Raw genomic sequence first — 23,964 nt, 5'->3', positions numbered from 1 at the left:
ATTATAAATATTTTACAGTTAATTCACTTGTGATCTTTGCAAAAATGATGTGATTGCAGAACAAATGTTTTGTGTATTTACCAGTTGGACAATGATAATCTGTGCATTTAAAATGAACTCTGCTAATAAAGCCTGCATTGTAATCAATTAGGATTCATTCTGGGCTAGGTACTATAAAATACAATAAATGAAACAGGAGATATTGAAACAAGAAAAGAAACTTTAAAAAAAAAAGTTGGAATAAAAACTTGCATTTCTCCTAGCCCTGCTCTTCTTCGCCTCCCCCCAAGCTAAGATTTCTTTGTTTGGAAATGTTGCACGTACAGCATATGTAACAACTGTCTCCACCTGTGGCCATAGAGTGCTGATGTTAGCCGGACAGTTGTGGTTATGCTGCAGAGGGGGCAAGGGCAGGATTTAGGTGCTCATGTTTGCACAGGATGTAGCTTCATGGGCCCTACCTTTGTCCCCACAGAGTAGGGTAGTGCAAGGGGGAAGCAGGCTCAGTGAGGAAGAGATTGGTGGATCCTTTGCAGGGGGTGTTGAAGAGAACAGCTGCAGAGACCCCCTAGAACATAAGAACGGCCATACTGGGTCAGACCATTGGTCCATCTAGCCCAATATCCTGTCTTCCGGCAGTGGCCAATGCCAGGTGCTTTAGAGGGAATGAACAGAACAGGCAATCATCAAGTGATCTATCCCCTGTTGTTCACTCCCAGGTTCTAGCAAAACAGAGACTAGGGACACTCAAAGCATGGTGTTGCATCCCTGCCCATCCTGGCTAATAGTCATTGATGGACCTATCCTTCAGGAACTTCTCTAGTTCTTTCTTTGAACCGCATTATAGTTTTGGCCTTCACAACAGCCCCTGGTAAAGAGTTCCACAGGTTGACTGTGTGTTGTGTAAAGAACCCAGGCAACCCAAGGTGCTCTGTGTGCAACAGAAAGCAGTTCTGACCCTTATGGGTGCGTCTACACTGCTATAAAAGACTTGTGGCATGGCCACGGCTGGCCTGAATCAGCTGACTTGGGCTCGTGAGGCTCGGGCTGCAGGGCTAAAAATAGCAGTGTAGCAGTTCAGGCTTGGCCTTGGGCTCTGAGATCCACCCCCTTCATGAAGTCTGAGAGCTGGGCTCCAGCTTGAGCCTGAGCATCTACGCTGCTATTTTAAGCCCTGCAGCCCGAGCCCGAGTCGACTGACCCGGCCTCAGCGTTGGTGCCATGCAATGTAGAGAGACCCTATGAGTTCTCCCTACTCTAATGCTTAGTGCAGTGTGGAGAGACTTCGTAATGTGATATTTATTCCACTGGGCCGGTAGTGTGATAATGTTTTTATCTGGAATATGTAAAGTGTCAGAGACCGGCTGTGAGAGAGACACGTTTCCATCTTCTGCGGTAGCTACCTGCTGATACAACAGGGAACAATGAATGTTGCTTTTCACACATTGCGCTCTCTTAACTGCAGGGGCTGGATTCTACCGCCTCAACTTGGGTTCTTCCCAACGACTTTTTTCCCTCCCCAAAAAACCCCATTACTTAGTGAGAGGTGTTTTGAACTAATCTCTCCCTCACAGGGATTTGAATGGCAGATCAGACCACTGAGCCATCTAGGCTAGAATCTTCCATTGTGCAGTGCCCACAAGTGTCTGTAATATCTCCAGTTTAGCCTAGTACCGTGCTCTACTGGGGAGGGGGAGATGGATAACGTTGTCCAATCAAGGTATTTTCTGTCACTTGCGCTCTCTTTCTGTAGACGGATGGGAAGAGATTATTTATTAAAATTTAACTGCTCACTTCTCTTATCGACTGCAAACCAGGCTTCGGTGAACAAAACCTCTTCTCTCTCTAGCAGACGCAGATTGCTAAAAGGAGGAAATCTGCTAGGTGCTGAGGGCCTTTCATGGGTTTTTTTGCTTGATGAAGCAGAAGGAAAGGAGCCAGCACCAGGAGCCGATCAGCATGTGGAAGTGGAGGAGCCTGTAGCCTCGAGGGCAAACTGTAGACTTTCAATCTGAGACCTGCTGAGGTCACCTCGTGTCCATAGGGAAGGCCTTCTTGCAATGATTCAGACTCTTTAAAGAGGTGGCAGACCTGCTAGTATTCATTTTTGATAGAGGATTTGCCCAGAGAGCTCAATCAACTGCTTAAAACTATTTCCCCCAGACAACAAGTGAACTTCCGAATGCATGTTTCATTTATGCATCCCCACTTCTTCTGATGCAGGGGTGAAATCCTGGTCCCAGTGACATCAGTGGCAAAACTCCCACTGATTTCAGTGGTATCAGGATATCACCCCAGATGTTTGTGTCTGCCAGAGGCCATAGGGTTGTCAGTTTCGGTTGGATGTTTTCCTGGAGGTTTCATCACATGACATAATCTTTAATTAAAGATTAAGCTTTAATTTCTGTAGACTCCAGGACAATCCTGGCCAAGAGGTGGCATTTCAGACTTGATGGCTCAGTGGTCTGGTCTGGCAAATCATAGGTACCTCTCCTAGCAACAGACTTGGGTAGTAAAGCCCAGAACTGCTGAACTTGCGGAAGCACAAGTGTGATGGGGTATCCACCCACAGCAGCCCTAAAAGAGTTCAGGAAGCCAAGAAAGGTCCAGTTAGTGTGATAGGCCACACAGGAGGGGATTAGGCTGTAGATGCATCTCCTGAGCCAAAGCTGAAGCTCAGGTGAGCAGGTGTGGGCTGGCAACAGCAATGGCTGCAGAGAGGAAGTCTGCCACCATCCTCCTCTGTGTGTTAGAGAAGGCAGGAAGGCACCCAGGGAAAGAATTAAACCCCTGGGAGCATGGCCCTCGTGGAGGACATATCCAGGAGAGAGCAGGGTAGAGAAGACAGTCTGTGGAAGGTAGGTTGCCAATTTTGGTTGGATGTATTCCTGGAGGTTTCATCACATGACATAATCTTTAATTAAAGATTAAGCTTTAATTTCTGGAGACTCGACAATCCTAGAGGGTTGGCAACCCAAGCGGGAGGTGGCGTAGGCAGCAGCCCAGGGAGAGAGCAGCAAGGTTGGGGACTGAGCAGACCTTGATGGTGTTTTGCAGGGTCCCTGGGCTGGAATGTGGCGTAGTGGGTGGCCCTGGGTTCCCCTACCCGCCAGTGATGGAGTGGCATAGCCTGGACCAGTGGTTCTCAACCTGCAGGTATGCAGAGGTCTTCCAGAGTGTACTCAACTCATCTAGAATGGTGTTTCTCAACCTGGGAGTTTCAGTGCCCAGGGAGGTCATGGGATGGGTTTAGGGGGATTGCAAGTGCAGAGCTGGTATTAGGGGGTGGCAAGCAGGGCAATTGCCTGGGTTCCCATTTCATAGGGGGCCCTGCAAAACTAAGTTACATGCTTCAGCCCTGCCGCCTGGGGCTCAGGTTTCAGAAAAAGCTCACAAGTGAAAAACATGCTCAAGTATCATAGTGAAATGTAAGTACAATATTTATATGCCAATTGATTTTATAATTATATGGTAAAAGTGAGAAAGTAAGCAATTTTTCAGTAACAGTGTGCTGTGATACTTTTATTTTTGTCTGATTTTGTAAGCAAGTAGTTTTTAAGTGAGGTGAAAGTTGGGGTACGTGAGACAAAACAGACTCCTGAAAGGGGTACAGTAGTCTGGAAAGGTTGAGAACGACTGGCCTTATCAACAGGTCCAGTAAGACTTTATACCCCAGAAGGAGAAACCACAGAGTTTGGCTGGAGGGCCGAGTCACAAAGAAGCTCCTGAAGTGAGAGAGGGGGTGCAAGGTAAGCAAAAGGATAATGGGTTGAGAGCCTGCAAGGGCAGCTGTTAGACCTGGAAGAGAGTTGTTGTCCAGAGGAAGTGCTACCCATGGTGCGTACCCTGTGATAAGTCTAAATAATGTGACAACCTTCCTGCTTTTTTTGTTTTTAAAAACCCAGTTCCCTGTGGGCCTAGAGCCTTGGTCTGGCATTTAAAGTCATTGTTGCAAACAAAATAGTAACCAGACACTGGCCCAAAGTGAATTAGGCTGAGGGCTCTCATCTGCCTACATGACAAGCAGTGGTAAGGGACAGATCACGTTAGCAAATGCTTCCAATATGTAACAGGTGCAGATAAGTATGTTCAGGATTTTGTCTCCCCTCCTTCCCCCCACCACCCAAAATGAATTCTAGTGACCCCTGTGGCAGCTGGAGAAAGCTGGCTTAGGAGGAAAATGGCTGCAGCAGCTAGGAAGCCGCCAACCTGGAAAGGCTAATGAAGGTCAGAAACATTTTTAAATACTTTAATTGCAATGTAAATACTAGATTGTTTGAGTAAATATTGAAGTGCATGACAGGAGCAACACAGCAGCCATTTGTGCCTGTCTCTCTGGCTCAACTAGTTTTTGTACAACTATGTTTTAACTAAATGAAAAAGGGGAATAGGGGGAGTTGCATGTCACCATCCCTGGGCCCAGTGCACGTTTTGGGGCCATAGTACACCTGCTCTGCACAGTCTTACCTGCTGCAGGGATCCTGGAGGCAGCTATGGCTGGGCGGAGGCCCTGGTAGCCTGGCTGTCAATGACTGTGGCCAGAACCACTGAGGCACAGGCTCAGAGCCTCCCACAATCATCAGGGGGAACTCACCAAGGAGGTCTCTGGGCAGCTTTCTTTGGTGAGTCCCCTCTGGTAGGATTCTTTGTGGCCGGGGGAGAAATGGACCCAACTTCCTACCTTTCAAACACTGCTGCTACTTACTACTTCAGTAGCGATTCTCCCTACACTTCTGAAATGTCATTCTCTTTGCATCTCTTATAGAGACCAGGCCCCACATTGCTAAACTGCACATTAGCAGGAACAAAGCTGCCTTTAGTGTTCTCTTATAACCTCAAAATAATTGAACTTGGGCCATTAACTGAGTCTAATCCCCCTTAAACACACAAGGGAAGAGTTATGCAAGTCCCAACTTACAATTCAAGTTAAGATGTCATGTAAAAGGCATTTTATATGGGTAGAGTTACACTAGTTCCTTGGGTTAGGGTCCAGACAGACAACTCAGCGTACTAGCCAGGCTTTGGAATACAACAAAGGGCAATGCCATGTACATGGCTCTCTAGTTCTTTTGTTATGCCTAAATTTACAGACAGTTTAGTTTTGGTGAATCCTGGTCCCATTTCTTAAAAGCTCTCTTGACTGTTTATATAGGCCCTGATTCAGCAAAGCACTTAAGCGTGTGCTTAAGTGCTTTGCTGAATGTGTCTAGGCACAGTAATGAAAGTGAGAGAAGTAATATTGAGTGACAAACATTAAGGGAGTCTAATACATCTTGCAGGGGTTTTTAAGCTCCTCAGTCACCAATACATTACAATGGAGATTCCCACAGCAGCATTCTGTGGACTTTAAAGTCCTTTTCTTTAGGATTTTTTATGTGGGAGGGGAAGGGGACAGACAGCATTTTAGCTGCCAAGACAGCGTATCAGTGTCTGGATTCAATGCTTAGCATAAATAAAGGGGCATTATTACAAGTTATTAAAGCATTTGGCAAACAATACTGCATAACCTTTAACAGTAAATGCAGTATCAGGTAGCTAGTGGTACAGAGATCAGATATGAAGGGTATGCCTTCCCTCAGTAAATACTGCTCTGCTGTCAGCTATGACCTGCTTCTCACTGAACAAAATTGCTAGGGTATTTTATTTCTTCCAGTAGTGTTAGCATTATAGCTTAGGGCAAGTAGCTACCCCTAGTTTCAAAATAGTAGCTAGTGACAAGAGTTTTTCTTGGACAAATTCAAGGGAATTTCACAATGGGCGTCTTTTTTCTGACAGATGAACTTTATTTTTCAAAATCCATTTCAACCTTCAATTAATTTCAGTAAAGTTATTTCACAATTAGGGGGATGATGTACATTTTAATTCCATCTGTCACTTTCTACTTTAAGAAGACTTTCAGGGGCAGAGATTTGGTGCTCAAATATAGATTTTATATTTTGCATATGTTCCCTTAAACAGCTTTTTGTTGTACAACAGACAAAATGGGGTCCCTCCCTTGGGGGGGGGGAGGGGGAGGAGAAAATGCACGATTACATTAGTGTATATTTTATTGAGTCAGTTAGTATTATATGTAACACTTGCACTGAAGATGTAAACATTGGATATTCAAAAGGAAAATATAAGTTGACCTTCTGACATAGATTATGTGTTAGTGCAGAGAAAAAGCAAGCCTAAGAGTATATGTGGTAAAGCTATTAATGATGTTTATTTGGAACAATTGCTGTGTAACTTCTAGAACTGTATGTAACCTAGTATTTATAGGAATGAATGCAAATAATGTCACTTACGACACTTGAAACACCACAGATGTAAAAATCAATAAAAAAACTATAATCACATATTGGAAAGTTCAATAGGTTAGACAGTAGCATCTTTAAGATTCTTTTTCACATTTGGACATAAACAGTGTCTTGGCATTAAAATATCATATATATATATATTAAATACAGTCAATAGTTACTTCTACAAATACAGTACTTGAGACCATGCCACATTGCTATTCAATTTATATAAAAATAACTCCATATACAATCACACACAATATAGGGAAAAAGAATGTAAACTTGCAGTGCTACCATTAAGAAACTTGGGGTCTGAGCCTGCTCTCAACATTCCCATCAAATCTAAGTGTGCAAGATTAGCCCCTCCGTGACAACCCCTCTAAAAGTTACAATGGATAAAGCCTTATCCTGTAAGGTGTGGAGTGCCCTCCTGAAACCAACGGGAGGTGAACGCTCAGCACCTTGCAGAAGGTGACTGGCACCACACAATATTGGGCTTTAAAATAAAGAGGAGTTCAGAGGAAAATCTAGGCTTAACTACAATTTTAAAGCAGGACAGAACTAGACCTTCTCTTTTGAGGAATAATGTACACTAAGGTGTTAACTCACTAGGAGAAGAGCCAGAAATATATTCAGCACAGATCACTTAGTACAAACTAACAGCAAAGCCCCATTCTGAGTGCATGCTAGTCTACACTGACTTCACGGGCGAGACTGTAGCTCTCTACCATTATGAAGCCGGAAATAGGCAAAGAACTTTTTCCAGTCTCTCACTCGAAGAGACTTGGACAAAGCATGAGGTGTGAGCTGTTGGAGGACGAGCTGAACGTGAGGCTAAAAAGATGATTTTTCCACCTCATATCTGATAAATGTAGAAGCACCCCTACTGAGAGATTAGGACTCTCTTCCACATGAGTTCCGCTGACACCAATGAGACCACTTGTGAAATAAGATTCTATGCAGCATGAGAACGGGTACCAGAATTTGGCCCTTAGTAATGTGTACTCCCTCCGCTCCAGTCCTGCAAACACACACTTATACTCATGTGGAACATTATTGATACAAGTGATCCCCGCTCAATGTGAGGGTAGCATAGAAATCAATGAGCTGACTCACATGAGCAAAGTTAAGCATGTCCATAAGTGTCTGCAGGATCAGGACCCTAGATTTGACACTATTGCAGTGACTAGAGCGCTCTGTACAGTAATCAACTATATATTGATACAATTTTTAAAATCCTCCTATCTGCCCAAAGACGAGAAATACTAAAACTGGAGAGTGGCATATAAGATGAGTGAGTGTTAAGGGATGTAGGGAAGGGAATTAAAGACTTCTACAGGAAAAACAAACAAGTCTGCAAAGATATTCACATTCACACAGTTTGTGTAGCAGCTTTAAATGGGGGTCAAGGCTATTCCTGCAGCTCCAAACAGCACCTTGTCTCTCTTGGCAAAACTCTGTCAGTTCTATCAAGCCATACTCTATTAACTTAGTAGTACAAGAATAAATTAAATATTAAAATGCCCATCTTGTAAATTCCAGTTCTAAAAAATGCATCAGTTTTATCAGAAGGCTTTTTTTTTTTTCTGAGCAGAAATGGATTGAGTTTGTTGTATCCTACAGTTTGTTTTTCTTTAAATTACTTGGGAAACAAGCAGCAGCCAGTGTACAGAGAACAGAACATACTAACAATTAACAGAGTTTCTGTCTAGTGCTTGTCCTTCGTTAACCATCAAGGTGGTTTTAGAATGGTTTCCTTTTCCTCCATTCTCCCCATCTTCTAGATCCGTTGGCTTTGCTGAATGCTCTTCAGAGGTCTCATGTAAAGCAGCCTTAGGAGCTTCAGTTGCATTTCCTCTGACTGTAATGTGCTCCCATCCACCCTACATGAGATTTTAATATATTTTAAAGAAACATCGCAATTTGATTCAAAGCTTTGTTTACAGGAAGGTTTTTGCACTATTTATTCTTAATGCCCTGCCGGGGGTTAGTTTTCCCACCCTATCTCAGCTCAGAAAAAGGACTCCTTACAAAATCCTGACCTGCTAGCATGTGTAACTCCCAGAGGGAGCTGGGTGCATAACTGCCTGGTCCACACACTCAAATCCCCATGACTCCTATCTCTTGGATACTCTGGTTAGAGCATCTAAAATGGATGAGACACATGCTCAAGGAAAAGAGCAGGCCTGGACAAGGATTAGTATTCTGCATAATGGGGATTGGGTGAAATCCTGTCCCCACCGAAGTTGGAATTTTGCCATCAACTTCAAAGGGGCTATGATTTCAATGAGACTGTTTAAATATCTGCACTTCAAACACTGCAGCATCATGACAATGGGGGATAATCATGCACAGACCATGGACAAGCTTTACTTATAAAATGCTGCCATGTTAATTGCTGTATTATATTTAATTTGGCTAATCACAGTTAACTACATATTTTAAAACAGTGTCACTGGACACAAAATTAAACTCTTTAATGAAGACTTCAAAACGCTCAAACTAAAAACCAACCCTAGTTTAAAGATTAGTATAATGTAAATGAGGCACTGTTCTATACAGTAATTGCATAACACACTTCATTCATTTTAAAAAAAGACGCCAATACATTTGAAGACACAATCACTTGACATGGAAATGTCTCCATAGTCAAGACAAGGAGTGCTCCTATTTGAGAGTACAGGGTGCAAGACCAGTTTCCTGCCTTGCACAAGGAGATGAGCACCTATCCAAAATTTCGTAGGCGCCTGCTGAAACAGGGATTGTATCTTCCTCTATAGACAGTGCCCAACCACCTATAACTGTGTAGATACCAACTCTAAAGCAATTCTGCGCTCCCAGCACTCACCCCAATGCCGTAGTCCCATGAGAGCCCTTTCGGTTCCAATGGTTGGACTCCTGTTCGATGACAGACTGTCCCGCAACTTAGGCTGTGACTTCCTTGCACTTTATCAGCTATCACCCAAACCTTAAAGAGAGAGAATGAATAAAATGTGTTTCACACACTGCTCTCTTCCTCTAAATGAAAACCATGACAGTACCCGGCTCAGTCACACAAACAGCTCCAAAGACTGGATGCAGTGACCTTGCTTAGAGCAAAACAGCTCTAATTTGGGCAAACAGAAACCCAAACACCCCTACACAAATGAGACCCAGGCACGAAGATTAGCAGTGAAAACATTTCCACTGAGATTTAACAAGGAAGGTTTACAATATATGCTATTTGCATAGTCTCAGTGGGACAGCAGAAGTCTGTGTTACCATTTCACAGAGTTAATTTTCAGGTTGTCAGGATGCCAGCATGTGAGTCACTGTCTTATGAGGGAAACACGAGTAGAAACCACTGTTTACTGATGATTTAGCTATGTCATTCATAACTAGTGAAATGCAAAGTTAAATACATACCTGATCCAGGGGTCCCACAGAAACTTTACGGATATTATTTGAAACATGGTCCCAACTAGATCCTTGAGGGTAGCTTGGTGTGATTCCCTGACGGTACCAGAGATTACCTATAAATAGATCAATTAAATCCTATGAAGGGAAGGTCTTTTAGACAGAGCTCGGGAGTTCTGCTCATGTAGGATGAGACCACTGCATTAAAGCCATGAACTCTGCACTGTTTAATTAAACATCATAAGAGATCACTAGTTATTGCTTCCTTATTTTCTGTGGAATCCTGTTACACTTTTCACTAGTGAGTGGAACTTCATAGTCTCTATTTACCCTATTCTGACCTTCCTGAATAATGGTGCACACCCTAATTTCTAAAGCTCCTTGGGGAAAGGACCATGCATTATAGATTTACAAAGATCCATGCACACCATTGGCGGTACAGAAGTAATGCAACATGGAAAAGGAGTTCGCTCAAACAGGACGCTGCAGAGTTAAAGGCTTGTTTCTTTTGTGAAAGGATCCTTTAATTTTGTCTAGTGATGATGCACCAGTTTGTTTGCTGTGGATGATGTGCATGGTTCACTGCAAGGCATTCTTCCTGCAGATTTGCATGTTTCGGGGTTTCTGGCAAAGCTCCTCAGACGCAGTGAGAGAGGTTATTTTCTTCTTTGTGACAATCCAATAAATATTTTAAAAAAGCGTTCTAGATGCTGTGTCCATGTTATCTATGGCACTACCTACGTCAAATACAATCCTAGGAGCCAGACAGTGATTACCGCACCCAGTCCATCACTGTGCCAATGCAAGGCTATTCCCTCTGAACACACAGAGGAACAGATCCTCAGGTGGTGTAAACCAGCATAGCTCTACTAACTTCAATGGAGCAATGCCAGTTTACACGAGTGGAGGATGTGGCCTAGAATCTTGTTTTAAAGCAGTCAGATCTCTGGTTCATTTCCGAGTCCTTGTCATTTAAAACTCACCATTTTTATCCACCGCCAACATAGATGTCCGTCCTACTGAGACTTGTTTTAATTTTTGTTTTGGAGGTGAAGGGATATGGTACCAACAATCGCCTAGAAGTTGGAAATAAATGAACGAGACATTGAGAAAACAGCAGTAAGAAGGGTATTGTAATAGGCCAAAGAAAGCTTTGTGTTCAGACACCATAGGGGTAGGAGCATTAGAAATACCTAGCTACACAAGGCAGTGGTGAATCACAGCAGAGGGAACCAAGAAGCCTTCCAGCCCTTCTGGCTATACAATAACATGACTGGCTAACATGAGAAGTGCTAGTCTAAAAGTCAAGCACACCCAAACCACTAATCCTCTCCATTTGAATTACACATGGTGAGAATACCTAGCTCTTATATAGCACTTTTCATTGTTAGATTTCAAAGGAGGTCAGTATCATTATCCTCATTTTATAGATGGGGAAACTGAGGCACAGAATGGTTAAACTAAGAGTGGGAACCTACTTCACATAAAGCAATATTTTCCATCTCCTTTCCCAACTCAGTATTTTCCATATTGAGGTGTGTTTAATGCTAGATAGTTTCTACCCCGACCTTCTCAAGAGAGTTTGGTCTGGAGAATTTAAGGAGGAATGTTGCTGATCCGTGTGAAATGGCATTTCCTTGTGGGCAAGGCTGGTAAAACTTCTCTTGGGCTTCCAAGAAGTTACCCAGATACATTGCTAACAAAAAGAAACTCATCTCAAGGTTTTGTAAGCATTAACTAACTTTTTAAAAGCGTCCTAAAGCATGTTAATATAAGTGAGGAGGAGGCTGTTTACTTTGCATCAGCCTCACACTCTTTGCAGTGATGACGTTGAAATGTCTCCGTCCTGTGCTCGTTCAGCTCACTACATCCTTGCTGTGAGAAGACCTACTCTGTTCCACAGCACTCACCTGCAGGTTTTTTTGGAGACACTGAACCCCGGTAGAAGGTAGAGCCATCTCTGGCAACAGCCCAGACTTGGTGGAATGCCCCAATCGAGACCGACATGAAGGGCTGATCTGTTCCCACGTGAAGCCATGATGTTCCCTAGCAAATGACAAAGTATGATTTCAGAGTAACAGCCGTGTTAGTCTGTATTCGCAAAAAGAAAAGGAGTACTTGTGTATGCATCCGATGAAGTGAGCTGTAGCTCACGAAAGCTTATGCTCAAATAAATTGGTTAGTCTCTAAGGTGCCACAAGTCCTCCTTTTCTTTTAAAGTATGGTTTGGGAACCATGCACCTGTTGCAGACCTGAATAACACAGTGTGCCTGCTGGCTGATCAGCATGTGACGGGAAAAATCCTACAGAATGCAACTGGTTCTGAAGAGTAACTTTTATAGAACCCTATATGACTTAACCGACAAAGGCCTTTCCCTGGTTTGTTTAGATCAGAGGTGGGCGAACTACGGCCCACAGGAACCTCCTACCCAGCCCCTGAGCTCCTGGCCCGGGAGACTCGCCCCCGGCCCCTCCCCCACTGTTCCCCCACCCCCGCAGCTTCAGCTCACTGTGCTACCGGTGCAATGCTCTGGGCAGTGAGCTCTTGTCTGTGGAGCCCTGGCCGGACCCGGTGCTCTGTGCTGCGCGGTGGCGTGGCTGGCTGTCCTGGTGCTCTGCGTGGCACGGCGGTAGCGGCCACCGGTGCTCCAGGCAGCGCAGTAATGGGGCAGGGAGCAGGGCGGGTTGGATAGAGAGCAGGGGAGTTTAGGGTGGTGGGCGTGTGGATAGGGGTCGGGGTGGTCAGAGGGCAGGGAACAGGGGGATTGAATGGGGGTAAGGATCCCAGGGGGCAGTCAGGAAGGAGAGGAGAGATTAGATGGGGCAGCAGGGGTGGGGCGGGTTTGGCGGCAGTCAGGGAGGGGTGGATGGGACAGGATTCCCAGGGGGGCCGTCAGAGGGTGAGAAGCAGGGGGGTTTGGATAGAGGGTGGGAGCCAGGCCACACCTGGCTGTTTGGGAGGCACAGGCTCCCGTAACCGGCCCTCCATACAATTTCGGAAATCCGATGTGGCCCTCAGCCCAAAAAGTTTGCCCACCCCTGGTTTAGATTATGCTAGAGCAGGGATGTAATCTTCCGTTCAATTCTATGGGACTTTTCTATAAGCGCATTATGACTTTAGTTGTACCTAACAGTACAACTGTTGAAACAGAACTGGTAGAAAAAACAGGAAACATATTAATGAACATTTTTTTGAATTTTTTTTCATACTGGTTTTTCCAAAGTTTTGAGATGTCTACATTTAAATTTATATTAAAAAAAATGAAAAAATTTCTACAAGCTCTAGATATGACTTTTGCAAAAATTAGTGCACATTTGGCCACAATCCTGTAAAGCACTTACACATGCTTAACATTAAACATGCAAGCATCCTTCTGAAGTCAAAGGGCGTGTCACCAGGTGGACTGGGCCCTTTAAGGGTATGTCTATACTGCACACTTCTTACGGCAGCATGTGGAGTACATACACTGGACCCTCCATCCCCAGCACAGGTATGAATAACTTAGGGGAATAAAAGCACACCAGAACCTTTGGGTATGTACCCCCTATGGCTCTCTCCACACCCAAGTAGTGCTTCCCACATCTGTGCTACTATTTTTAGTAGTGGGAGGGGAGGGTCCCATGCCCTCCCCGCTGCCAGACCCTTTCCCCATGACTTCCCCCCTGCCAGAGCCTCTCTGCCATCTGTAGCTACATGCTGCAGTGTGGACACAGCCTGCTTTTCACTGCTGTCTATAGCTACACCTAGCCTACATGCTGCCCCCATTGGGGTGCAGACTAGATATAGCCTAAGAAGGTACTGATCCAGCCCACCTGTGCCTCATTAAAAGCCTTACAATGGGGCCTAATAGAGAGCAGCTGGCCTTGCTGTAGAGCCAGAGGGGAGGCATGGTTCAGGGACTCAACTGATGCTTTAATGGACACCTGAGCCTTATAAAGGGACAGAGAGATCAGGCTGGGAGCAGAACTACAGGGACTGGTCAGTCTGGCTGCTCTGTGCCAGGGAAGGCACTGAACCAGATAAGCTGCAGGAGAACAGTACTCTAGGGGAAATCAGGCTAGAGGCTGAGTTTCCTATACCAGAGCAAGGAGAAGACTCAAAGGTAGCTTGGAAAGGTGCTGGAAACACAGCCCTGGGGTAGGCTGAAGAAAAGCCCATGAAGGTTCTTCTACCTTTTTGTTTGCTGGGACTTTTCAGTTCTATTTTTTGTTACCCCCGAGAAGGGTTAAGTTTGTTTGTGGGGTGGCTAGAGGGCTAATCCACATCTCCAGCACTAGCCTGTCTGTGGAGTTTATTAAGGAGCCCTGAGAAAGAGGGAAACTGAGGTCTTCCTAGCCAGGAGGGGGCACTTGGGAGGCAGCTGCTATTACAGGGATGATTCACATGGGTAAGTACTTTAGTGGATGGAGGTTACTGTTTTGCAATGTCTATTATAGTCTGTAGGTAAATGTGAACCTAGTATTAATTATACTAGGCACTATAGATGTGCATGGTTTCTTATAAAAAACACACAGCACAATACAAAGCCCACTGAAGTTAATGGAAAGACTCCCATTGACTTCAGTGGGCTCTATATGGGGACCACAGCTTGGCCAGGTTCCTGCCCTGAGCAGCTTAATATCTAAGTCAGATGGACATGCTACCAATAATTTGAAGAGAAGGCAGGAGCAGACCCCTCAGTGACTGAAGGGGAAGGAAAGGAAAGGGGCGGCAGAGAGACATATAGGGTAGGAGAGGAGAGGAGAGCTGTGTCAGGCACAGGAGACAGCATGAGTCAAGAGGTGGGGAATAAGCGCACCTCGGGGGTGGGTGGAGCAGGAAAAGAAGGCTGAGGGGTTAACGGGGGTTTACACAAGAGACAAAAACCAGTGAAGTGATTTGAGGGATACATGCGTGCACACGCTACATACATACACTTTAAATGACACTTATATGAGAGAGGCAGTAACGAGAAAGTCTTACAGCTGGATTTTGCTGTGTTACTCCGAGTCTGCACAGCACGTCTCCCTTGTTGCTAACTGCCCAGAGTGCTATCGATTCTTCTTTGTCTGCTGACGAACTAGGGATTATGGCGATGTCCCACAGGGCGATGGGTGGCACTTCCAGCCAGGGTCCATGGGTGATTATTTTACATTTTCTAAAGAGGAAAACCCCCACAACCCTTTAGGAACATGCCCTTCCTGTGAGTGGATCTGCTCCCAGGTTGACAGAATAACTCGTAAGGGTGGGGGAAGTCCCCAAATCCTTTCATTCAATGGGTAATATGGTAAGCAGAGATACCATGCAACAAATATTTTCAGTTTGAAAGTGAGTTGACACCAACCAGGTTTGTGTTTCCAGGTTGAGTTCTGAAGCACTAGACACTGGATAACATTTATCAGGGTTTATTTTTTAAGAGCAACTTAATAAAGAAAAAACAGGCCCTCTTAGACTTTACTTCCTACCTGTCTAAACCTAGCCTACAACTTCAGGATAAAGAAAAACATTTCATCGTGGTAGTGGGAGAATCCATTGCTGAGAGCAGAACTCTGTAGGTGGTCCGTTCCCTTCTCTGTACTGGCAATGGGAGTGACAGCTGGACTTGATTCAGGAGGGGACTGTCTGAAGGTAACACTGAGCATCCCAAGGGAGGGAGGCATGTTTGTTGGCTAAGAGCTGGCAGCCTTCCATTAAAGCAGTACAGAAAAAGGTTCTCTCTTAATGGGCCATTACAGAAAGCTACACTGCTCTAGTTTCCATGTGGAAATAAGTAGCGTTGCAAATTAGGGAGGATACATTTGACTCTACAGGCAGAATGTCTACCTGCACCCAGCCCGGGAACACAGGGAATTTCTCTCTCCTCCAACCCACAAATCCAGGATCTAGCCCTAAGCAATCCCCTATTTGTTTTCAATTTTAATTTGTGCAACTGAAAGAGAGGAACGGTTGGGCTTAAGACTTTTCTCAACGTGTGTCAGTTATATTTGGCATCAGCACTTAGTTCATTTGGATTCAGTTCGTTACAGGACATACAGCAGAACTGTTTGTGACCCGAGGGCCTCGCTGAGTGGGAGGAAGAGATGCTTGAAGCCTAAAACGTTGACTCTGCAGCCACAAAACAAGCACCAAATATCAAAGTCTTTAATTTGTAGGCTCATAGCGCCTCATTAGTAAGGGTGTTTGATAGCTTAGCACAAGAAAGTGCATGAGGAAAACTAGAGTGATTCAGAATTGCCCCAGGTTCCCTCAGGAAAGAGCAGGGTACAGGGGTGCTTCCTGCTCAAGGCAGGATACAGTGACGTTTGATCTTTTCTGGTTCCATCCTATTACAGTAAAGCCTGGCTGGGAAGTCATCAGTTGCCTAGTAAGTAGGTGGTGCTGGTCACATTTATATTAGGACTCCATCTATAAGAGGGTTAAAGCCCTATTGTTATGTGTATTGTAGTGCCTAGGAGCCCCAGTCATAGACCATTGTGCTAGGTGCTGTACAAACACAGAACAAAAAGACAGTCCCTGCCCTAAGAGCCTGCAATCTAAGCATATGAGGCATGTGTTATAAATGGTTACAAGCAACCTACTGGCTTGGCAGACTCTCTATCATCATCTACTAATCATTTAACCACCATTTGTAAAGGGAGCTATAAAAGGGTGGTCTGCCCCTTTAAGGGCTAGAGGCCTGGGCCCAGCCAACCCTAGTTACTAAGGCTCATCTGTAGGGGGTTTAGCTGATTCCCTTGTAATGAGCAGCAGGAAGTGAAGGATGCTCAGGAAGACTAGAGTACAGAGGCTGCTGGGTGAAAGTAGGCTCCAGTAGAGAAAGCTGGGACTTGGGGAAGTGAGACTATGGTAGGGAAGGCCTGAGCGTGTCCTAATAAGGGGATAAATGGCTTACGAGAGCTTTATTTTGAATTTTTTTGTTTATTTACCAAACCAGAACCCGAAATAGGCTGTGACTGGGCACAAGGGTTTGAGGTTTTGAAGAAGCCCCTTAAAGGGGAACACTGTGGCAGGCTGCCTGTAGACTGCAGTCCACGAGGTGATACTTCGGGTGCTCTGTCCTGTGACAAGAACCTTGATCTGAACTGTGACCAGAAGGCTTCTACCCAGAGATCTCACACAGTCACAACGGAAACGTTGGGACACTTGTGTGCAAAGGTTGGAAGTGAAAAATGTAATTTAAGTGGTTGCTAAAGCCATGGGCTGCCCTGCTGGAGATGGGTTCTTCAGTGCAGGTTTCAGTGCTTTTGCCCTTTGTTAGTGGAGAGATATTTAAGGGACTAAACAGCTTGCTCTTAAGAAAGGAGCATGTCTGAATTCTAAACTTTATATCCATAACTTAATCCCTTACCTGGCCCAGCGTCTTCGTCGAACAAAATCCTTCATCGTCTTGTGGCCATGGTAGGATCTGCCAAAGATACGTGGTTTAATGCACGTTTGAGAGGACTTGGAAATACCTCACATTTCAGCAACAGCCTGTCAGCGCTGACTATGCTTCAGCCCAGCATTATTTTCCATGCAACTGTTCTGTACAAAGCTCTCCCTCACACCACACAGTGTTGTGAGGATACCAGGCATTGGCTTGCAACTGTAAATAACTATCCACCCTGGAGACCTCCCTGCCACTTTAGAATATTGGCAAACCCTTATTTTGCTGTGTGGGACTTATATTTCACCCCTCCTCCCCAAACGCCATGGACACTAATACTTCAAATCGATACGGTACTAAACACTAATTGTCCGCAGCTCTCTCCCCCTCATTTTGCAAAAGGGGAAATCAAGGACTCAGATGCCACCATTAAAGCAAAGCTGAAGTGCAAATCAACTAGTTTTAAATAATTGCTTGCACTGTGGTTGTAGCCAATCAGGTGTTAAACTTGGCATGGTCCTGCCAGGCTATTAGGTACAAGAAGGTAACTCCTTACGCTGGAAAGTCTGCTGCATACTGCCAGCCTTCCCGATCAGTTCCACCGGAAATGTTAAAATCAATATACCAGTCAGACACCTAGAGTCAGAAGGATAACGTGAATAGGAGCACAACAGAAAGTGAAGGCAGGGAGATCACCTTTCACCTCTTCTTCTGCACACTTTGCATTGTAATTGCTTGTACGGAATGTTCTGATAACAATACTTATAGTACAACTTTGCCTGTAGAAATCAACTTCATCCTGGGTCCCCAAGGACTTTAAAAACATTCAGGGTGGGATTCACAAAGGAGCCAAAGAGGAATTGGGTTGGGAGGGTGGGGGGACAATCAATCCTCTCAGAATCCCTAGGATGTAGGGAGATCATCTCCATTGTACCGTTGAGGAAACCTGAGGTTAAAGTGACGCAGCAGGTCAGTGGTAGAGCCAGGAATGGAACCCAGGTCTCCTGACATCTCTGTTCTGTGCCCGAGCAACTAGGCCATTCTTTTTTATTTTTAAATAAAAAATAGAAAAAAAAAAATTTCAAGACAAAATTTACCCAAGACCACTGCGGGGATGGAGGCTTTGTGTTAACTTTTGTGCATTCTTGTAAGCCAGACGCGTCACTCCACATGTACCTGTCTGTGGGCAGCCCTCTGCAACACAAGTACAAGGAATAAAGAATGAGCGACAGTGAGAGAAGGATAAAAGATAAAGCTCTTCACCTCTGCCTAGCACTTCCCACATCCACACACTGAACACTGTCTTCAATCACTAGACTCTCTTGAAGAAGGGACTGAAAGGAAACAGGTTTGCTCTGCAGCTCAGTTGCCTGCCAAACACTGATCAAAGATCTCAAAAAACTGACTATTTTGCATTTAAAAACCAGGAGGGTGAATCTTGAGAATTCTGCCGTTTTCCAAAGTTTGGTGGAAAAACCTTTCCTACCCACCAAGGAGAGATTTATTGACTTCCATTTCATTAGACCCCAATGTCTTTAGATGACTATTAAATATGGTTATTAAATGCAGCATCCAGAGGCCCCACTTAGGATCAGGGACCCATTGTGCTTAGCATTACACGACACACAGGAAGACATGATTCCTGACTTGAAGCGCTTACAATCTATGACCTTAATCCTGCAATGCGTTGCTTGCAGGTAGGTTTTGTGCCTTCCCAGGGGTGTGCTGGGGTACAATGCATTGCAGGATTGAGGCCTACAAAGGCATCCTTTAATGAAATCTAGCCTCTCAAAGCCCATGTGCATTCCATCTCAATTTAACACATGAAATAAAAGTTTAAAAACACCCTGACATTTCCCTTGACCATTATAAACGCACACACTTACCTGTTGCTATATCCTGTGACTGGATTCCACCGCTGGTTCTCATAGATATAAACACATTTCACATCTGATTGCATGTAAATATTATCGGCGCTGCTGGCCAATCCTGTAGGCAATAAATCACTCGGATTAAAAGCAAAGTTAAATATTAAAGAAGAAAGTTGCAATAGTTCAAAATTTTGCCAGGTGGAACTTTTATGCACATTTTATTGCTCATTTTTGAGCCAAAGATAGAAAGCTAAGATGCACAGCCTGCTTCCCTTGCAGAGATGGGACATGCCCATCACCTCATTCTACAGACTAGACACAATACAAAGATGGGGGATTGAAATTTTTTGTTTTGCTGGTGCCACGTAGGAGGTTAAATAGGGAATTTATACACCCTGGTAGAATAGATGTGTGTCATTACCTTGAATGAAGCCGCCTCCGTATCCCCCAGTATAAACCCAGGCCGTGTGATCGTAACCTATGCCCCATACTATGCCATGGCTATTGCACTCTATCAGGCGGAGATGCCCTCCAATCTGTCGCCAAAACCTGCAGGGAGAGAGAGAACATTTTACATGAACTCAATAGCGGAGTCAGTAATGGCACGTGTTCCCTGCCCTGCACCTCAGCCCTGACTTAGGGAGGGTTGGAGGACAGTTCAGTCGCTAGCTCATTCGGCCTCTATCCAACCCGTGGGGAAGGCGATTGATGCCAATTAAGAATGCGCCTTTTGACTGACTCCTGTCAGTGGGTGGAGGCCGCTTGGCTACCTCAGCTGCAAGTCTGCAGCCTGTCAAACACCTCACTTACGTCTAAGTTTAACTTTGAATTTCCTGATTTGAACCATTGCTGGTTTGTTTAGAACAGTTAGCTAGGATATACTGGTGAGGATTTTCACTTGTTAGGTGTGGATATTTGCCCTCAGGTTCACTTCGCCCAGAAGCTTTTCCTCTAGGAATTTCCTTGGTTTAATACACATGGATTGATGGTCCTAATATGGGCCTGGGGGAAGGCAGGAGGCCAGAGGGGATTCCGTCACCTTCTGCAGGAGCAGAGTCTTATTTTCACATACTCAAGATGGACTCCCATGTCTGCAGCTCTGAGGAGGTGCCTAGCAGAGGGAAATCCCTTCCTGGGGACCAGGAGCCACGCAGGGTGTGGAGTGTGTGTCTAGGGAAGAGTAGGGAAGGCAAAGGGACTCTAGAGGAACATGCCAGTGCGGAGTCTGGGGGAGTAGAAAAGAAGACCTGCTTTTACAGATCAGGAAGTGTGCAGGAGTAGATAAAGGCACCAGCAACCTGGCAAGCTTTAGGGCCTGAGTGGAGCCCCGCCCACCTCTCCCTTCCACCGTTAGGACTCTGGTGGTATGTCTACACTGCAGCTGGGAGGTGTGATTCCCATCCAGGGTAGACAGACTCCTACTAGCTCTGCTCAAGCTAGCATGCTAGAACAGCACTGCTAGCTACCTGAGCTCTGACCCAAGGGATCAGGCGGGCTTGGACTCCAGCAGCTACCCCCAGCCGCCCTCCATGCTGCAATCTCTCTCCACACTGCTATTTTTAGCATGCTAGCTGGAACTGAGCTAGTGCCAGTCCGTCCACCCACACTGGGAATCGCACCGCCCAGATTCGCTGTAGATGCACCCAAGGGATTTTTAGGGTTTCAGAAATCAGAAACACCTCGTGCAAGTCACTTCCAATTAGTAGCAAAAATTCTACTTGGCCCTTAACCTGCCAATTTTGAGGCAGATTAAGGGCCTCTTTGCTTTTGGACTACAGTGGTCAGGGCTGCAATATCATGCTTAGAATAGAAACCCAGCTGCTGTCCTCACTAGAGAGCGTCTACCACCATTGCATGTGGGATTCAGAATTCTGAATCCCCTCACTTGGGTGCTATTCAAATCTCAGCCCCAATGAACGGAATGTTTCATTTACTCTAAAATGCCATCCACTAATTTGTGTAGGAGAATTTAGCACCCAACCCTGCAAGTCTTACAGGGCATCCCAATGAAATCAGATAGGAAACCTTGCAAGATCTGGCTCATAATATGCAGCTTGAGCATGTGAACATCAAAATGTAGCCTGAGGAAACTTCTTCATCTCACTTATGAAAACGAAGGCAACCCCATGTCTCTCTTCATCATTGGCTGACATCTACAGCACACCATGCGTTTCACACAACAGACCGCATAACCGCTGACATGCAATTAAAGAAAATTCTGGCTGCTTGAAATGCACAGTTGTGAGGGGAACTTTAAAACCGTCTTACATTTGGTCACATGGCATCAGGTGTGGTGCGGCCTCTAATTCAGGACTTGGCTCGCTGACGAAGACGTCTCCTTTGCAGGTAACAGACCAGATGGCCTGGTGGGAGGGAGGGCCTTGAATCCGTCTGCTTTCACAGCAGGACATGCTCAGCAAAGCCAGCTACAATATAAGGAAGGAACAAAGAGCGAGGAGGTGCATTTCATGGTGCGAACACAGGTTTTCCCTTAACGTAGGTCATCTAGTGCTAGTGAAAGGAGGTTATCCTCATTGCCTTTTACAAATCTCCAAGGTGAACTAGCAGAGTTCAGATCAAAGGTGTCATGATTCATTGCTATCAGCATGATTTATCTTTCAGGATCCCCAGAGTCTTCACAATGTCTCTGTACACACACGCACACACCTTCCTCCTTCCCTCTCGCCACTGCTGAAATGCAGCCATTTTTGTGCCACAGAGACGCAAGCAGGCGGATAGACAGCTCAATGCACAAAAGTGAAGGAAAGTTTTGTCCCACTTGTTTAAGCTTTTTATGAGAAGTAGAATATCTACACAGCGCTGAGCAAACCTTAGTAGTTAAGGTGGTTTGAATGCCTGTAGCCCTGCCCATCACACACAACTCCATTTCTCTGTCTCCAAAGAAGGGTAGGACTGAGTTAATCCTGCCACAGTTCCTGTGGCCTGGTCTACAGTAGGGGATTTTAGAGGGGACAAAAATCCCACAAGAGTGATCATGGGGTCAGCTGCACCACAGGTCACACCGGCACGAGCCCTAGTGGTGACACGCAGCAGCAGGTGTTTTCACTATGGTGTCAAGTAAACTTGGGCTGAAGTTTTGTAGCACTAGTGGTATATCTTCCCAATGTTTGCTAGTGCAGACACAGCCAAAAAGAGTCCAGAGGTTGCAAACCTGATGCTCAAACCTCACACAAACGAGGGATTAAGGAAGTCATTTCAAATGTAACCAGACTGCGTTAGAAAGTTGGCAGAGTTACCCAGTCATGCATTTCTTGTTCTGTGGTGGCTGCTAGACGAATTGGCCACCGCTGCTTTGTCCTCTCAGGTGTGTAGAGAGCGAAGGAGTGTTTGGCATCATTCAGAACTTCAACCAGAATGGTAACTTCGTTCAGGAACACGTGGATGTACTGGCACAATACAAAGGGCATTCGTGAACAAGGCAAACTCCCATTAAACCTCCCCCACAATAGGGAAACCTTGCACAAATGGTCCCTGGTAAGGATGGCAGAGGGACTAACATTCTGCTTGGGAGAAAACCCACATTGTGTTTGGGAGTGCTCGTGAAATGGGGTTAGACTTACAGCCCTGGATGACTGAGGTCCTATCTACCGCCTCTACACCACTCTGCTAGTATGTGTCAACCCTACCTCAGAGGGGCCCCCTTGCTAGGCCACAAAGGTTGGTTCTTTCTCCATGACCATTCACTCTCTGGGCTGTCAACAAGATGGCTAATTGGTGTCAACCTGGTGGTGGCTTTCCCACTGAGAGCAGGATTATTTCTAACAGGCCCCTGAGACAGCCATCAGAGAGAAAAGACTTTCATTTGCTACTGGCCTGGGCCAGATCGGAAATGGTGACCTAGACGAGAAATCCTGTATCACAATGCCCATCCCCATCTAGTCATGTTTTTTCCTCTTGTCAAATGGGACACCAACACTGCAATGTGCTTCTCGAATGCACCTTCTTCTCCTCATGATACATGTAATAGATGAACAGAATGCTGTCTCGCATGCCATCATTCCCAGTGAACTGCTCCAGGGCCACTCGCACATCTGTCCATTTATGAGGCTTCCAGCTTCTCCACCATTGTAAGGTCCCCGTTTTCACCCAGACAGACTGTGGCAGAAACACAAGGTTACAAGGAGCTGCAAAGAGTTTTCTTGACACCCCCTCAACTGCTCGTTCTTTCTATACAATACCGAGAAGCTCTGACACAAGCAGAAGATAATGTGATCAGATGAGGGCTAACAAAACTCGATGGTAAAGAGGTGAGATGCCACCTTCAGAGAGTCGCCACTTCAGAGAGTTTAAAATCACAGAGAGAGTCTCTGACTTGGGAAAATACAGCAGGTTGTTTCTAACTGGGGTTAGAGTTAGAAACAGTGTTTCTAGAGTTTAAATGCTTTTAACATAATCATCTATTCAAACTGATTGAAAGTGCATACACCAAACTGTTCTATATTGAAACGAATTGTATTTTAATACTTTAAACAGGTGATATTGGATAACTCAAGTCTTAGAAAAGGAGGGGCCAAAATCCTTTTGAAATCTAAGAAGAGCCCAAGGAAATTTTGTGTGATATTCGAAGGGAAATATTAACTAGAAATCCTGTTATTCAGATGTTCTTGACATTATAAGCACTACTTATGGAAGCCGTGGTATGCCCCCTGGTGTTCACAGAGAACAAGCTCTCTCATTTATTGAAGTAATAAGGATATTCATGCAAACAGAAGGCCCTGAATTTGTGTAGTGCAGTAACTCACATGCATCTAACACAATTTAAAGGTGTCCTGGATTAGGGATTTCAGCATATTCAGTAACAAGTGCAACAGAGTCAGCCAGTGTTCTTTTTTATAGTATTAGCTTTTAGAGTGGAACTTTTCTACAAGAGCAGCTGTGACAGAGGTCTAATGGCTACTAGGCTTTCCAGTTAGAGCAACTTTTCCAAAGCACTCCAAGAGCTGTGGTAATGGACAAATGTGAACGGGGGCAAGGATACAATGCTTAATAACAGTAGGTTGCAGCCCACACACTGGACAGTACCATCACGGATGCCCAATCCTGTCAGAT

The 23,964-nt window shown here is 45.1% G+C and overlaps 1 protein-coding gene across 3 annotated transcripts in view; it reads right to left on the bottom strand.

Annotated features, from left to right (window-relative positions):
• Positions 1-6,029: 6,029 nt before the first annotated feature.
• Positions 6,030-23,964, bottom strand: part of TECPR1 (tectonin beta-propeller repeat containing 1) — a 39,834-nt gene continuing 21,899 nt past the window's right edge. For 2 of the 3 annotated variants that reach the window (XM_077827458.1, XM_077827459.1), the window contains 14 exons: positions 22,855-23,010; positions 22,152-22,301; positions 21,163-21,320; positions 19,316-19,443; positions 18,910-19,012; positions 18,121-18,217; positions 17,580-17,659; positions 17,006-17,062; positions 14,641-14,815; positions 11,588-11,723; positions 10,661-10,753; positions 9,687-9,793; positions 9,130-9,249; positions 6,030-8,164 (listed from right to left, as the gene is read on the bottom strand). In XM_077827458.1, coding sequence (XP_077683584.1) covers positions 7,967-8,164; positions 9,130-9,249; positions 9,687-9,793; positions 10,661-10,753; positions 11,588-11,723; positions 14,641-14,815; positions 17,006-17,062; positions 17,580-17,659; positions 18,121-18,217; positions 18,910-19,012; positions 19,316-19,443; positions 21,163-21,320; positions 22,152-22,301; positions 22,855-23,010 — 1,758 coding nt within the window. In that variant the 3' untranslated portion in view covers positions 6,030-7,966. Of the gene's footprint in view, positions 8,165-9,129; positions 9,250-9,686; positions 9,794-10,660; positions 10,754-11,587; positions 11,724-14,640; positions 14,816-17,005; positions 17,063-17,579; positions 17,660-18,120; positions 18,218-18,909; positions 19,013-19,315; positions 19,444-21,162; positions 21,321-22,151; positions 22,302-22,854; positions 23,011-23,964 lie in introns of those variants that run through there. The other variant, XM_077827460.1, reaches the window with a different exon arrangement.

This window comes from Eretmochelys imbricata, chromosome 10 (genome assembly GCF_965152235.1).
Source record: "Eretmochelys imbricata isolate rEreImb1 chromosome 10, rEreImb1.hap1, whole genome shotgun sequence".
NCBI classification, from domain to species: Eukaryota; Metazoa; Chordata; order Testudines; family Cheloniidae; genus Eretmochelys; species Eretmochelys imbricata.
This window is presented reverse-complemented; position numbering and strand designations above follow the sequence as displayed.